The sequence below is a fragment of the Panthera uncia genome, chromosome E3, assembly GCF_023721935.1.
Source record: "Panthera uncia isolate 11264 chromosome E3, Puncia_PCG_1.0, whole genome shotgun sequence".
In the NCBI taxonomy this organism is placed as follows: domain Eukaryota; kingdom Metazoa; phylum Chordata; class Mammalia; order Carnivora; family Felidae; genus Panthera; species Panthera uncia.
The window spans coordinates 16,618,407-16,633,508 of record NC_064815.1 but is presented as its reverse complement, the minus strand read 5'-3'; the positions used below and the strand labels follow the sequence as shown (position 1 = coordinate 16,633,508).

The 15,102-nt window shown below is 59.2% G+C and overlaps 1 protein-coding gene and 1 long non-coding RNA gene across 2 annotated transcripts in view; one reads left to right on the top strand and one right to left on the bottom strand.

Moving 5' to 3' along the window:
* The first annotated feature begins 2,785 nt into the window (after nt 1-2,785).
* Nucleotides 2,786-10,577, top strand: SH2B1 (SH2B adaptor protein 1). The gene is given in 10 exon segments (XM_049638494.1): nt 2,786-6,195; nt 6,456-6,557; nt 6,807-6,898; nt 7,011-7,186; nt 8,823-8,929; nt 8,931-9,027; nt 9,221-9,432; nt 9,544-9,715; nt 10,183-10,282; nt 10,463-10,577. Coding segments are annotated over 10 exon segments (2,016 nt in total). The 5' UTR covers nt 2,786-5,256; the 3' UTR covers nt 10,482-10,577.
* Nucleotides 10,578-11,106: 529 nt separating this feature from the next.
* The window catches only part of LOC125928011 (uncharacterized), a 5,654-nt gene continuing 1,658 nt past the window's right edge, over nt 11,107-15,102 (bottom strand). Inside the window, exon 3 of the long non-coding RNA XR_007459530.1 lies at nt 11,107-11,573. This is a non-coding gene — a long non-coding RNA (uncharacterized LOC125928011). The remainder of the gene's footprint in view (nt 11,574-15,102) is intronic.

Below are 15,102 nucleotides of genomic sequence, written 5' to 3'. Positions count from 1 at the left end.
TCACCGAAGTTGCTGAGCAGTCGCTGAGTTGCCGAGGGACAGAAGCAGAAAAATATTCACCTTCAGCCTAGAAGACTAACCTAAAGCCTGCAGAGTTCTGACAAGGATCAAATACGTGCTGGCTGCCATAGTCTTAAAGGGTCTCGTGACTGTCAGCACATCTCACCGATAGTTAATATTGAACCGAATGATAAGCACCAGGGAAATCTTGCGAAAGTGGTTTTACGAGTAGAAATTCGAAGAAAACATTTGTGATCTAATACTCCCTGCACACGCCCTCCCCCTTGAACACTAAGCATATAAACACCACCGTCATACAGCAAAAGTGCAGATCTTTCTGCCCATGGGTCTTGTCCCCGTGCTATAATAAAAGCACCTCTTTGCGTCAAAAACATCTCAAGAGGGGCGCCTGGGTGGCTCAGTCGGTTGAGCGTCCGACTTCGGCTCAGGTCACGATCTCGTGGTTCAGGAGTTCAAGCCCCGTGTCGGGCTCTGGGCTGATGGCTCAGAGCCTGGAGCCTGCTTCCGATTCTGTGTCTCCCTCTCTCTCTGCCCCTCCCCCGTTCATGCTCTGTCTCTCTCTGTCCCAAAAATAAATAAACGTTAAAAAAAATTAAAAAAAAACCAAAAACATCTCAAGAATTCTTTCGTGACCGTTTGTTCATGGCCACACATCATTAGTCGTCAATGTTTTCTGTAGGAGACCATGTCAGGACCATGGATTCCTTTTTAATCGTTTGCCTGTGATGTGTCTGCCCAACTGCCCCCCCCCTCCAACTTTGTTGTGTGGTTTCTCTTCCGAGAGTAAGAATGCCCAGCTTTTTTTCTTTTTTGGAGGAATGCCCTCAGGCCACTGGGGGCTTCGCCTTGATAAACTGATGTCTCCAGGAGTATCCCTTTGTCAAAAGCTGAGGAACGTGGGTATATGTCCCTTGTTTCTGGACAAATCTGAGGCATAACTTTCATCCAGAGCTCCCCTGCAGGATCAAGTTGAACTACTCTCTGCCTGAGGTCACACGTTTGCTTGGTTTCCTTTCCTTCCCTCTCCCGCTTCTCCCACTCTTACTGGTTTCTTCTGATAGCACTTTTTGACTAAATCACTTGCACACAAATCCTCCTCTCAAGGTGTGCTTCTGGGAAACATGACCTAAGACATCATCTCGGCGCTTTCTACTCCCGTGTCGCTGCCTACCTGTTAAGTGCGGCTTGTTTTCCAGAATTAGGTCCGGGGCCCTATTCTCTCTACCGATATTGCCTGGACACTCTCACTGATGTCCGTGGCTTCAACCACTACTCACTTCTGATGGCCACCAAACTGCTTTACGCAGCTCACTGTAGCTCTCTCTCTGCTGGACAGCTCCTAGTTGTCCTTGACCGCTCCTGCACTAATACAGTCGTCATTACCTACATGTGGCTACTGTAATTAATTAAAACTTCAATTCCATTCCCTCGTCACACCGGCCACATTTCAAGTGCTCGATAGCTACACACGGCTAGTGGCTTCCACACTGGATAGTGTCGATACAGAACATCTGTCGTTGCAGAAAGTTTTATCGGACAACTGAGACACATTTCCAAACCTAACTCATCATCACTAGACCCTTGCCTTTCTGCATTCCTCAACTGCGCCTCTCTCCTAGAAACGGCGGGGAGAAACCTCAGAGACTACAGACACTGGAAACTACAGAGGAAGTGTGTGTAAGGGTTTCAGGGAGGAGGGAGGAATTGACATCTTCCTCCGAACTGGGAAGACGAATGGACAAAGACAGCAATGGAGACCTTAGCCAAGACCACCTGCGGGCTGATGTCAGCTTGGTTAGAGCAGAGGCAGAGCTGGGGGAGTACAGCTGGCTAGGCAGGAACTTGCCTTCTACAATGAATTTTTCCAACTCCATCTGGCAGCCTCAGCCTTGAATAAACATTCTTGTGTGAGTCAGGGGATTTATCCATCTCCAGTCTCTTGTGTTCCGGGATGAGTATTTGATCCAAGGCAATCAGCTAAGGTCAGTTCTGGAAATTTGATTGCAAATCTCAGAAAAGAAGCACGCTGCTGCTACTTGAGTTGCTAAGCTATTAGGACTTAAGTTTGGAGCCAAAGAAAGCCATTTTACCACTGAGATAGGCCGGCCTGCGAGTGAGGCCAAGTGCATGGGGAAAGAAGAGCCTAGAGAAGAACCACAGGTTTCTCCTATCTTTTGGCTCTTTTATTCAACTGTCCCTGAAGAAGCTAGAGCCGCTCTTTTCAATCGCTTCAGCCAAGATTCCCCTATTGCTTAGTTAGGCCAGTTGGAGCTGGGTCAGCGAGAGACCGGAGATGACTGATCTCATTGTGCTTATGATTTCAACGCCTCTCTATACCTTAATGATTCTCCATTTCTGTGTCTGGTCTTTACGTCTCTCCTGAGCTCCAGACTGTATGTCCACTGTATGTCCACCTGCCCCCCCGCGACGTCCCACAAGCACGTCCAAAGTGATGTCTTTATTTCTGCCCTTCATCTTTACTTCTCGTCTCAGATGGAGCCTCCTACACCTCCAGTCTCTTTCCTCCGGGAAGCCAAGGTCGTAAGTTCAGGCTCCGCCTCTTCTCGGGGCCTCAACCAAGGTCACCCGCGTCTTCCCTCGCCGGGCTCCGCGGGGGCGGTGTCTGCGAACCCCGCAGCCGCAGGGCCAGACGCTCTAGGCTGCGGCGGGCCTTGGAAAGGGCCTCCTCATCTCGCTGGTTTCCGGTACCCGGTGGCTTCTCTAGCCTGCACCAGGGCCTCGAGACTCTATCCCCTAAGGTGGCTTCTCATGGTTGACGCCTCTTCCTTTGTCCCGACTTTCCTTCGAGAGGCCGCCTGGTGGCATCCACCCCCTGCCCATGATTGCTTTCGGGGTCCCTTTTAGGAGCAAGCGGAGAAGCCCCTCAGCCGTCCGAGGGTCACCCCCCTCTCAGCACTCGATGGGTTTGCACGGACTAGGAAGGTGGCGGAACTGAGCGTATAGGCGCCCTTCCCTCTCGCAGCTCTTCTCTATGGTCGCTTCCTTCGGTGACGGGAAAAGGGGTCCCGGCGCCTGCGCAGAAGCGGCCTGGGAGCTAGTCGCGGAGTGCGGGGGGAGGGGCAGGGAGCGGGAGCTGCCGCCGCCGCCGGAGCTAACCGCGGGGACCGAGATGCAGGTGGGACCGGAACCGGAACCCCCCCCTCTTCAAGTACCTCTTCCCTCGCCGCGACCCGGCCCCGGCGCCTGAGAGGAGCCCTGGGTGGGGGCGGGCGTGGGGGGTGGGGGCAGAGGCAGGAGGGGCGCTCGGCCCCGGAGAGTGCAGCAGACGGGGCTGGTCCCGAGGCGGCTGCGGCCCCGGGGAATGGGCGGGTCGAGGGTGTCCAGGGAGTAGGGTCGGGTCGGAGTGCATTGACCACCGGGCCCAGAGGGTCCGAGCCGGGAGCGGAGCCTGCACCCTCCACCACCCGCCCTTCGGGAAATTTCAGAACTGAGCCCAGAGGCAGGTGCACCGGGGGAATGTGTCTGAGGCTTGCTTGGCAGAAGAGAAACTGAGTCACCAGCTCAGGAGCCGCAGGGTCAGCGGGCCTGAAGGGGGCCGGGTCTGCCAGTGGTGCAGAGGGTTGGGCGGGCCTGTGTGAGCCGAGGTGGCCACTGCCTGGAGATCGCTCTCCCTGCTGCGTCTGCACCTCTTGGCTCGGTTCCCCTGTGCTCCATGACTCTTGCGTCTCCTGGCTTCTCGTTGGTTTGGAATTGTCCCTGTGGTTGGAGCCATCTGAATGTGTAGGATCTAGGCCAAGGAGGAAGGGGAGGGGTCGCTGGTTGTGGGTCTGAGCAGGAGTCTGAGGTTTGGGGAGACTTTCCTGAGCTGTCCTCCCCGCAGCCCTGGTGCCAGTCATCATCCAACGTAATATGGGGGAGGAACACTAACAAAGAGCCATGGGTTCTAAATGCCAGGCCCAGCTCTGCCACTTGCTAGTTGTAAGAGCTTGGGAAGCCTCTTCCTTTCTCTGATTTCTCTCTTGGAAAAATTGGAACCCGTAAAGATAGTAATAACGGGGCAGGCATTTATGGTGTGCTTGCTTTCTGCCAAGCCCTGACAGGTTCCGATTGATTCTCCCCGCGAGTCTAGGAGTTAGGGATCATGAGCTCTGTTTTATAGATACACGCCCGCAGTCCCGAGAGGACATAGGATCTGTTCAAGATCACGCAGCTAATAGGTGGCCGAGCTGGGACTTCATCCCAGGTCCAACTCCACGTCCCACAGCCTTAACCACCAGGCTCACCAGCCTTTAGGGCACCCTCCCCAGTGAAAGAAGAGGAAGTGAGAAACCCTAGGGCCCCAGCTCCCTGTTATGTTTTATTTACTTTGTGGCCAAGAAAGACTTGTCCTGACCCAACCCACAGTCTTCCCCCGCCTGGTGCTGCCTGGTGCTGCTGCTTCTGGGCCCCAGGCTGAAGGCACAAAGAACTGGGCTGTGGCCATTCCAAGCCTCTGTCACACCGTGCTGGGGTGCTGGGCCCTGGGGTCCGCTTTCAGGACCGTTCTGGTTTCAGTCCATCATCCGTTCCGCCTCTTGACTGAGCAGACTCCCTCCCCAGAGCTGGACCTCAGGACGCGCGAGGCAGGGTCTCTAAGCGCTGCAGACCTAGCTCCCTGAGAGCTGGGGCAGGGAGGGGCTGTGACAGGCTGGTCCAGCCAGTCCCTGGGGACGAGGACTATGCAGGGGGCAAAACCGTAGACTTGGAGTTCTGAGACTTCTCTGAGCTTCGGTTTCCTCACCTATTATCAAGGTTATTAAAGCCTGTTGCAGGGAAAGGTAAGAACACATGGGAAGCATGTGATAAACCTCGAAGGACCTGTTTTGGAGAAGGGAGGTGGTGTGAGTGGTGAAGACTCCTTTTTAGAGGCAGGTGCTTTGCAGGCGCGTGTCGCTCCCGGAACCAGAACCAGGGGGAGTGGGTTGGGAAGGCAGCGGCGCAGGTGCACCTCCCTCCCCCCGGGGAGCCAGCTGAATGGGGTGTGTGGGGTGTGAGGCTCTGGGACAGGGAAGGGAGGCGGTGTGGTGTGTTCCCCACTGCTTTCCGAGGAGTCCAGACCAGAGTGGGGAGTCCGCTCGGGGTGGGGCTCTGCCCCCAGTCCCACCTCAGCAGTGACTCGGTGTATGTGCCTCTCTTCCTTCTGCAGCTGCTGTCGCTCACCCCGTGTCTTCTGGCCGCTTCCCTCTTTGCTGCCCCTCCCCACAGGCTCCCCCTCTCCACCTCCTGGGGACCATCATGAATGGTGCCCCTTCCCCGGAGGACGGGGCCTCCCCCTCCCCTCCCCCTTTGCCACCACCCCCTCCCCCGAGTTGGCGGGAGTTCTGTGAGTCCCACGCCCGGGCTGCCGCCCTGGATTTTGCCCGCCGTTTTCGCCTCTACCTGGCCTCCCACCCCCAGTATGCAGGGCCCGGGGCCGAGGCTGCCTTCTCCCGCCGTTTTGCTGAGCTCTTCCTGCAGCATTTTGAAGCTGAGGTGGCCCGGGCCTCCGGCTCCCTCTCACCGCCCATCCTGGCTCCCCTGAGTCCCGGTGTGGAGATCCCGCCACACGACCTGTCCCTTGAGAGCTGCAGGGTGGGCGGGCCCCTGGCTGTGCTGGGCCCTTCTCGATCATCTGAGGACCTGGCCGGCCCCCTCCCTTCCTCAGTCTCTTCCTCTTCTACGACCTCCTCGAAGCCGAAGCTAAAGAAACGCTTCTCTCTCCGCTCCGTGGGTCGCTCGGTCCGCGGTTCAGTCCGCGGCATCCTGCAGTGGCGGGGGACCGTTGACCCACCCTCCCCAGCTGGGCCCCTCGAGACCTCCTCGGGCCCCCCAGTCCTGGGTGGAAACAGCAACTCCAACTCCTCTGGCGGGGCTGGGACCATTGGCAGGGGACCGGTTAGTGATGGAACATCCCCCGGGGACAGATGGACTCACCGATTTGAGAGGCTGAGACTCAGTCGGGGCGGGGGGGCCTTGAAGGATGGAGCAGGGATGGTGCAGAGGGAAGAGCTGCTGAGTTTCATGGGGGCTGAAGAGGCAGCCCCGGACCCAGCCGGAGTGGGCCGGGGAGGAGGGGCAGCGGGGCCTGCCTCAGGGGGAGGAGGGCAGCCTCAGTGGCAGAAGTGTCGCTTACTGCTTCGAAGTGAAGGAGAAGGAGGAGGAGGAAGCCGTCTGGAGTTCTTTGTACCGCCCAAGGTGAGGCCCCGAGGAGGGTGGGGAACCACCGGGAGCGGGGCGATCGAGCCACCAGAGTGGGACAGCCCACACGCGTAGCCCTGCTCGCTTTCGTTTCTAAAGCTCCTGACTCTGGGGTAGCAGCCGTGGGCAGGACCGCAAAAGTAGTGCTGTGGTCCTTTGTCTGACTCCCTTAGGGCTTGGGAGGAAAGATGGGTCTCTGGAGGGAAGTGAAAGGGGGTCCCTGCACAGTTTGGCTCTTGCTTTCTTTCCCAACTTAGGCGTCTCGGCCTCGACTCAGCATTCCCTGCTCTACCATCACGGACGTGCGGACAACCACAGCCCTGGAGATGCCTGACCGGGAGAACACGTTTGTGGTTAAGGTAGGGGCTCTGGGCTCCTGCCCCCTCGGGGAGCGCTCGTTCTGGGGAGAAAGCTAGGACAGCACACTGAAACGAGGGACTTGGTGACAGGAGGTGCCAGTATGTTGCCCAGGGCCTCGAGAGTGTGTCTGTGGGGCAGTGGCCCCTCCGGGGGGAGGAAAGCGGGGGAGGGTGTTCTTGTTGTCAGCAGGGGTGGCTAAGGGCCTCCGGACCTGGAAGTGGCCCGTGGGCCTCCTCTTGTCCCCATAGGTGGAAGGCCCTTCCGAGTACATCCTGGAGACAGTTGATGCTCTACATGTGAAGGCCTGGGTGTCTGACATCCAAGAATGCCTGAGCCCGGGGTGAGTGAGGAGCCTGACTGCTGTCACTGAGGGGACCCGGTGGGGGTGGGGAGCAGCCTTGGGGCTGTCACTGGTGAGTTGCCTCACAACACCATTTTCCCTGTCTCTGCAGACCCTGCCCCGCTACCAGTCCCCGCCCCATGACCCTCCCCCTGGCCCCTGGGACCTCATTCCTTACGAGGGAGAACACAGACAGCCTGGAGCTGCCCTGCCTCAATCACTCAGAGAGCCTGCCCAGCCAGGATCTGCTGCTGGGACCCAGCGAGAGCAATGACCGCCTGTCGCAGGGTAAGGGCGGAGCCTTAGAGCGCTGTGAACTTCAGAACCCCACCGTGCCAGGCCCAGGCCCTCCCTCCCGACTCTACCGCGCACCCCAGTCCCACCCCTCAGCCGCCTCTTGTCACCCACCGACTGCCCGTCCCTTGTCCCCGTACGTGCCACACCGCAGTTTGCCACTTAGAACCGTCGCCATCGCCGCCTCGCACGAACCCCGGGAGAACTCCCGTCCAGCCTTCCGTGTCCGGCCTTTTCTCCTTTTCCGTGAGCCTTGTGCAGATGTCCACTCTGGCTGGACATAGTGGTTCCCTTCTCCGAGCTCCCGGAACACTTGGTACACATCTTTGTTTGGTTCTTACTGTGCATTTCTGTACACGTGTCAGCGGCACGAGATCTTCTCTCGACTCTGTACTTCTTGGCCTGACTAAAGATGCACAGGCCCTACCCACACACAGGCACGCCCAAAGACATGCATCTGCCTGGCCCAGTTCACCTTTGTAGACTCCATTATACTCTCTCTCCTGCTCCTCTGTTCTGGGTCTAGGGTTCATGGTGCCTGGCTGTGATCACTGAGGAAACAAATGGATTAAAGAATGTTGGAGCTAGGATGGACCTTACGAGTCATTAGGTCCAATCTCCTCGTTTCCAGACCCCTCAGGCAGCTAAGACCAGGGAGGGGAAATGGCTTTTCTGAGGTCACCTGAGAGTCACTGACAAAGACGGGGGCCACGCTGGTCCGCTTCCTGCACCACTACACCTGTCTTCTGAGCGCTGACAACGTACGCCATTGCCGTAGGCTCAGGCCTGCCACCAGCAGACATTCCGCAATGCCCTGCTACCTCCCTGACCTTGCGCGAGGCTCTGGGGCAGGATAGGGGAGCCCGGAGATGCCTGAGACGAGCTTCTTGCCTTCCGTGGGCTCCCGGTCTAGTTGAGTTGACGGGCTCTCGCTCCCTCTGGAAAGCAGGACGCTAACACGGAGAGCCTGTACTTAGTGTTTCTGAGCAGCACAGGCAGAGAGCTTCCCGGGAGCTCAGAGGAAGCGGAGAGTCGCGGAAGGTGGGATAGACAGGATACTACACAGAGGAGGTGAGAGGAAAGAACAGGGCTTGGAGGAGGAGGCAGAGGGCGAGAGCACAGCCCTGCATTGGGGGCGGGGGAGCCCTGGGCAAATCGGACAGGATGCTCAGGCTAGCATGGAGGGCACAGGGACACGAGTCAACGTGAAGGTCAGGTCGCCTAGGTTGGGCAGGTCGGTAGGAGGATCTCTGACGTCTCTGAGGGTTGGAGAGTTGGTCCTGAAGGCCGGAAAAGGACCCTATGTGATGCGAAAATATCCGAGGGATTCTTCGCGACGCCCACCTCCGCGACAGTCGCTGTCATTTTCAGCTGTCGATTCAGAGAAACTAGAGGTGCGTTGGACTCCAGGCCCGGACGTCCGTCTGTGGTCCCTCAGCAGGGCCTGAGGCAGGAGTCGGGAGCCGGAGGGGGAGAAGAGCAGCGGCCACCGCCGACAGAAGGACCCGGCGTTCCGGCCGGCCGGCCGACCGCGCCGGTGCGCGCAGGACAGGCTGGCTGGTGGCCGACCAGTCCTGGCAAAGAGTAGTTTCTCGGCTTCTCAACCTGGCCCTCCTCCCTTGTTTTCCAGGCGCTTATGGGGGCCTCTCAGACCGCCCCTCGGCGTCCATCTCCCCCGGCTCCGCCTCCATCGCCGCCTCCCATTTTGACTCCATGGAACTGCTTCCCCCAGAGTTGCCCCCCCCGTGTCCCCATCGAAGAGGGACCCCCAGCGGGCACAGCCCATCCCCTCTCAGCTCCCTACCCACCCCTGGACACTCCGGAGACGGCCACAGGTACCAGAGGTGAGAGTGTGTGTCTGCGTCCGGGCCCGGTTGCCCGCCCTCGGGAGACTCTCCTCTCGGGATCCTGAAGGATCTGACCCGGGGGAGGGAGGTGACGTGTGAGGGGAAAGCAAGGCTTTTCTTCTCCCAGGATGGGGGAGGCTTCCCTGACACCCCGGTTTCCCTCCCTCTCTCCTTCCTGAAGGATCATTCCTGTTCCAGGGGGAGTCAGAGGGAGGTGAAGGGGACCAGCCCCTCTCAGGGTATCCTTGGTTCCACGGGATGCTCTCTCGACTCAAGGCCGCCCAGCTAGTGCTGGCCGGAGGCACCGGCTCCCATGGCGTCTTCCTGGTACGTCAGAGTGAGACGAGACGGGGTGAATACGTCCTCACTTTCAACTTCCAGGGCAAGGCCAAGGTGAGTGAGGAAGAGGCCGTGCGGCACGCAGTGAGCCCGCGGGTGGAGCGGGGGAACGTGGCCGTGCAGGGGAGAGGGGCTCCCGCTTCACTCTGCTCATCCTGCCCTCAGCACCTGCGCCTGTCGCTGAACGAGGAGGGTCAGTGCCGGGTCCAGCACTTGTGGTTCCAGTCCATTTTCGATATGCTCGAGCATTTCCGAGTGCACCCCATCCCTCTGGAGTCTGGAGGCTCCAGTGACGTTGTTCTTGTCAGCTATGTCGTGTCCTCCCAGCGACAGCAGGGTGAGCAGAGCAGGTCTGCAGGGGAGGAGGTGCCCGTGCACCCAAGAAGCGAGGAGGTGTGTGTGCCAGCAAGACGGGGCGGGGGGCTGTGAGGAGGAGAGGCTTCGTCAGGGAGAGTAGGGCAGAGCAGGCTCCTGGGTGTTGGGCTTTCGGAGGGGAAGCAGGACACTGAGGACGTAGGGAGGCAGAGGTTCCTCACTGGAGCCGGGAGGAAGCAGAAGCTGGGCCGGTGCATCCCCATTCCATCAGACCCCTCTGTTCCATCATCTGTGTGTCTCTTGGATCGGTCCTCTCCAGCCTTGTCTTTGCCCTTTGTCACAATCTCACCTTGGGCCTGCCCTCCTGGGGGATGCTCGGTCTGATCCCCCACCCCCTCCTCCCTCGATGTCTGACGTCCCTGTCTGATCTCTCCTTTTCCCCACCCCAACGTCCCATCTGTCCCCACGTTGCCCCTCCCCCTCCCCCAGGCCGGGAGCAGGCCGGGAGCCATGCAGGGGTGTGCGAGGGAGATCGATGCTACCCCGATGCCTCCTCCACCCTCATGCCCTTCGGAGCGAGTGACTGTGTGTAAGTGTGGTCCTCCTCTCACCGCCGCCCATGATCCATCTTCCATGGACGGGGGGGGTTGCTCAGGAGACGGGATGTGGGGGAGATAGCACGTGGCTTCTGGGGGGGATGAGTGCAGGGGAGGCCGCCGCAAGAGCTGGCCTCCCCTCCACAGTCTGTCTTCTTACCATTCCTATCCAGAACCGAACACCTCCCATGACCCACCCCAGCCCCCTGAACCCCCTTCATGGACAGATCCCCCACATCCTGGGGCAGAAGAGGCGTCGGGGGCGCCAGAAGTGGCGGCAGCAGCAGCCGCAGCAGCCAAAGAGAGGCAAGAGAAAGAGAAAGCGGGCAGTGGAGGGGTCCAGGAAGAGCTGGTCCCCGTGGTTGAGCTGGTCCCCGTGGTTGAATTGGAAGAGGCCGTAGCACCAGGCACGGAGGCCCCGGGAGGCGCTGGATCTGGTGGGGACCCCGGGGCCACCCCAATGGTGCAGCTGCAGCAGTTACCACTAGGGGGCGATGGAGAAGAAGGGGGCCATCCCAGAGCCATTAATAACCAGTACTCCTTCGTGTGAGACACCCTACCCCGCTCTTTCTCCACTCTTCTTGCTCCCCAGCCCTTAGTTCATGAGATTGGGGCTGGGCAGGGATGTAGAGGAGCGGTAGGAATCCCCTCCCCACGTGCTTCCTGACCCTTGACGGCCAAGGGCATATATGTTGGTACAAGAAGAGGTTCGAGAGCCCTGTTAACTCCCCGGTTCGTACACTACAGGCGCCCCATCCCCTGGGCAGGGGATTTGGGCTCCATTACCTCCCTGAGGGGCTCTTATGGTCAGCCCCACCCCTGGGGGCCTTTTCCCCATTAACCACCCCCCCAGCCCGAGGAAGGGTGAGGGGGAAGGGCTGTCCGTTATATTAAGGTGGTTGTTGTTGTTGTTTTAAACAAAATGGAGAAGCATAAATAAATAAAAGGGTTTATCTCAGTTCCGTCTTGATGGCTGTGGCCACTGTTTGCAGCGGGGGCTGGGGCAGGTGGGGCAGGAAAGCAGCCCACTCGGCGTTGCCCGCTCCAGAGCTGAGAGGCCAGAAGGCTGCGTCAGGTCAAGTCCCTGTTGCCCTCTAGCCCTGTGCTTTCGGCCCATTGCTCCCCCGTGGGCGGTCCTGTTTGTTGAGCGGTAAGTGCAGAGCCCAATAGTGCTTCTCGGGGTTTGCGGCCAAGTTCTCTTAACGGGACCGGACAGTGAACAGCAGGATCGGCAACCTCCAAGGACCCTTCTTGCTCTAAGTTCTTCAGTTAAGGCTTCCCACCCTAGGGAGAAAGCAGGCAGAGGGAGATCGTGGGGGCGGGGTTGGGGCACAGTGGCCGTGTTGGCAGAGGTTGAATGTGGCAGCCACAGAGTGGCTGCAGAGGGGCCCAGGGCAGGCTGGCTGCTCCCCTTCTCGGGGCCAGGCTGGCAAGCTGGGGGGTAGATGACAGAAAGCACTGGCTTTCACTCCTAGCTTTTCCTCTCCTTTGCTGTTTGGCCTAGGCCAGGTGTTAGCCTCTCCAGGCCTCAGTATCCTCACCTGTAAAATGGGAAGTTTCGTTTGGGTTGGAGCTGCTGATACGATTTGCTTGGCCTGGATAGTATTTCCATTGGGATTTCACCTACAAGTTCAGATGACTGGCTTCTCCAGAAAATCAGAAGATCCACCCTCACGTGCTCCTCCGCTCTCTTTCCACATCTGCTCCATCCCTACTGGCCCACTTCACTCACGTGGCCTTCCCAGCCCCGTGGGCAGGAGTTTGCAACCCCTTTCACTCCTTGCAGCGCCCCCATTAAACCCAGGCTCTGCTCTCTGAGCTGAATTGCAGCCACGGGTTTCCCAGCCCTGCGGGTGGTGGGTGTCCACAAGGAGGGGCCGGGTTCCGAAGAATCCCGCCTGTCGTGCTTCGCCCTCTCCCCTCCCCACCTCCACCCAGCGCTGCCTCTCACCTTCCTTCCCCGGGGAAGCAGGGAGCCTACGTTCTCACGCCCCTCAGCCACCGTTTCCCACCTCCAGGAGGCCCTACCCATGCTTATGACCTTGCTATTCTGGGCCTTGCGTCCTGTTGGGAGATGGACAGGAGACAGCTGGGCTCACAGGCCACCCAGGCTGGGGGCTAGCTGGGGGAAGCCTGCTGGCTCTCCCAGTTTTGTCTAATCCCTGGGGCTCCCCCACACCTTGGCCTCAGGAGACTGGGGATAGACTTGACCTTGCAAAGGAGGGGATGGTATGGACATCTGGGTGCTGTATTCTGGAAAGTGAGGTGGTGAGTGAAGGCTGTGGCGCCCCAGGGTAAGCAGGACATGATCCCCTCCTAATCTAGCAGCAACTGGTGCTATGAGGCTCCCCCTCCCCCTAAACCCCGCCAGCGTCAGGAACCTGCCTTCTGAAGTGGGTGGGGGAGGGGGACAAGGAGCACCCCCCACTCCAGGACCTGCATGTCTTGGCCGGAAGAGCCTCAGAGACTGTTTCCCTCTAGCCTTGCTGTAAGGATGGTTGAGCTGAAGTTCGGGACCGGTCAGGGAGTGGCCAGGCTCTGTGTCCCTGTCCTTCAGAACCAGGCCTCTCCCATTAGCTTCAGCCCTCATAGGAGGGGAGGCACACCCACAACCGTGGGCTTGGAGACCCCAGCGGGAGGGATCCAAGAGAACCAGTGCCTTCCCGGTCCGCACCCCCAGGCTCCCTGACGGCCAGCCTTTTGCAGCTCTTGTCGTGTGGCTCTCCCTCTCTGGCTTCAGCTTTCCCTCTGGGAAGTTGGGGGAGGTAGGAGTCACCTTAAAGGGCCCGGCTGGCAGCAGTGTCCTGTAAAGCCTTCCTCCCTTCGGCCTCCTGCTCTCAACTCCCTCAAAGCTGCGATCCCTCCAGTCTTCCCCCCCTTCTCCATGTTTGGGCATTCCTGCTCCTTTAAGACTGTGCCCCTGTCACTTCTCCAGGTGGTGGCGGGGAGAAGCCAGAGAGCACCAAAAGGCTTGGCAGATGCTGAGCCTGATTCTGGCCTAAGAAGGTGGGTGCTGGGCCAGATGGAGGTGCCTGTGGATGTGACCCCACTGTCTGAGCCCCCATCCCCAGGTCACAGCTTAAGGGAGGGGTTTGTTAGAACCATGAAAAGGGGGACAGAAGGAGCACCGTGTCCTCAACTCACCCAGAAGGCTCCCCTCCCCCCCAAGTCCAGGCAGAGAGAAGGATAAGTATGGGGGGCTAAATCCTTAAGTGCCACCCGCCCCTGCTGGCCAGCCCGCTCCCCCAAAGTGAGGATTCCCTTTCCTTTGCTCGCCGTCTCCTCTGTCATTGTCTGCTTAGGAACTTGAGTGCCAGGGAGGGAAGCAGCCTGGAGAACCCTTTCAGTGGCCCGGACTGCTGACTGTCCATCTTAGGAAGCTGGAGGCCTAGACGCAGGAAGGACTTGAGGCTCCTTCTTCCCTTCCCTGACCTTCCACTGCTACTCTCACGGAACCTCTCTCCTCTCTCCGCCCTCCTTTCCTCCCCTGCCCACAGCCCAGGCTACCCTCTGCTCCTCCAGCAGCTGCCCTGGTAGCAACCAAAAGACGCCCCCATCCCGGAGCAGGGGTGGGGGTGGGGGGCTCAGAGCAGCTGCTTCTACGAGGAAGCTGACACCAAGGCCAGCCGCTCAGCAACAACTTGTGGCTTTGCACCCAGCCCTGGGCCCCCACCCACCTGGCTGCCGCATGCCAGCTCCCTGCTGTCCCTTTTCCCCATTGCTCCTCAGACTTCCCTCTGACCCGGGCAGCCCTCTGTTTCCCCAGCTCTGTTCTGTCCTTATTTCCCCTAGACCTGTCCCCATCGAGCTGCCTCCTCCCCATTCCTTCCGTCCGGGACCTCTACCCTATCCAGCTTCCCAGCCCCCTTCCCTTGACACCCCTTCCTCCCTCATGCCTCTTCCTGTGGGACGTGCCCGGCACCTGAGCAGCTCTGACCCTCTCTCCCCTGGAGGAGATACTTCAGGGTCGGGGGGAGCGCAGACCACACATCATCTGGGGTCTTCCATGTGAGACCCTTGAATTAAAGAATACAGTGGGGGATGAGGTGACCCTCATTCCATGACTGGGGGTGACTCCCGCCCCCAGCCTGAAACATTTATCCCTCTCCCTCTGCCATCAGCACATTCTGTAGCCTCTTGGATTACCTGGCCGTCTGGGTATCCCATTTTCTTGGGGGGGGGGGGATTCCCTATCAGGGATGGGGGGGCCCCCGAAGGCTACATTCCCAGAGGCTGAGTTAGAGCAATGGGGGGGGGTAGTTTGGGGGAGAGACAGGCAGTCCTGGCTTTGCTCACCAGGGCTTGGACACTAAATCCCTTGTTGATGGCTGCAGCAACCCCTCCCGAGGGTAGGGTTACCATCTTCTGCCCTGTCCCCTTGACCCTCTCCCCTCCCTACTTCCCCTTGTCCCTCTAGAACCATTTCCTCTGGCCCCCAAAAGGATGTTGTCCCCCTCTCCAGTCCCCTGCAGGTTGGAGTATCTGCAAACTGGGTGAGGAAGAAGGAGACTGTCACAATAGAAACAGGTTGAGAGTGGGTGGAACGGGATGGGGGTCGGGGAAAGAGAAGGGTGGAGGCCTGAGGGTAGAAGTGGGGAAGAACTGGGGGCATGAGTTTGGAACAGGAAGTTCCGTACAACCGAGGAAGTCCAGGCAATTGGGGGAGGGGTCAGCAGAAGACAGAAAGTGAAGTCTTTCCCTGCCCCCCCCTTCCCTGGGGCTGGGGCCACCTTAGCTTCCCTCATGAGTGACATCTCAGGCTGCAGCCCCACTGTTCCCCCTCTGTCAGCAGAAATATCTCTCTTCTGACCCC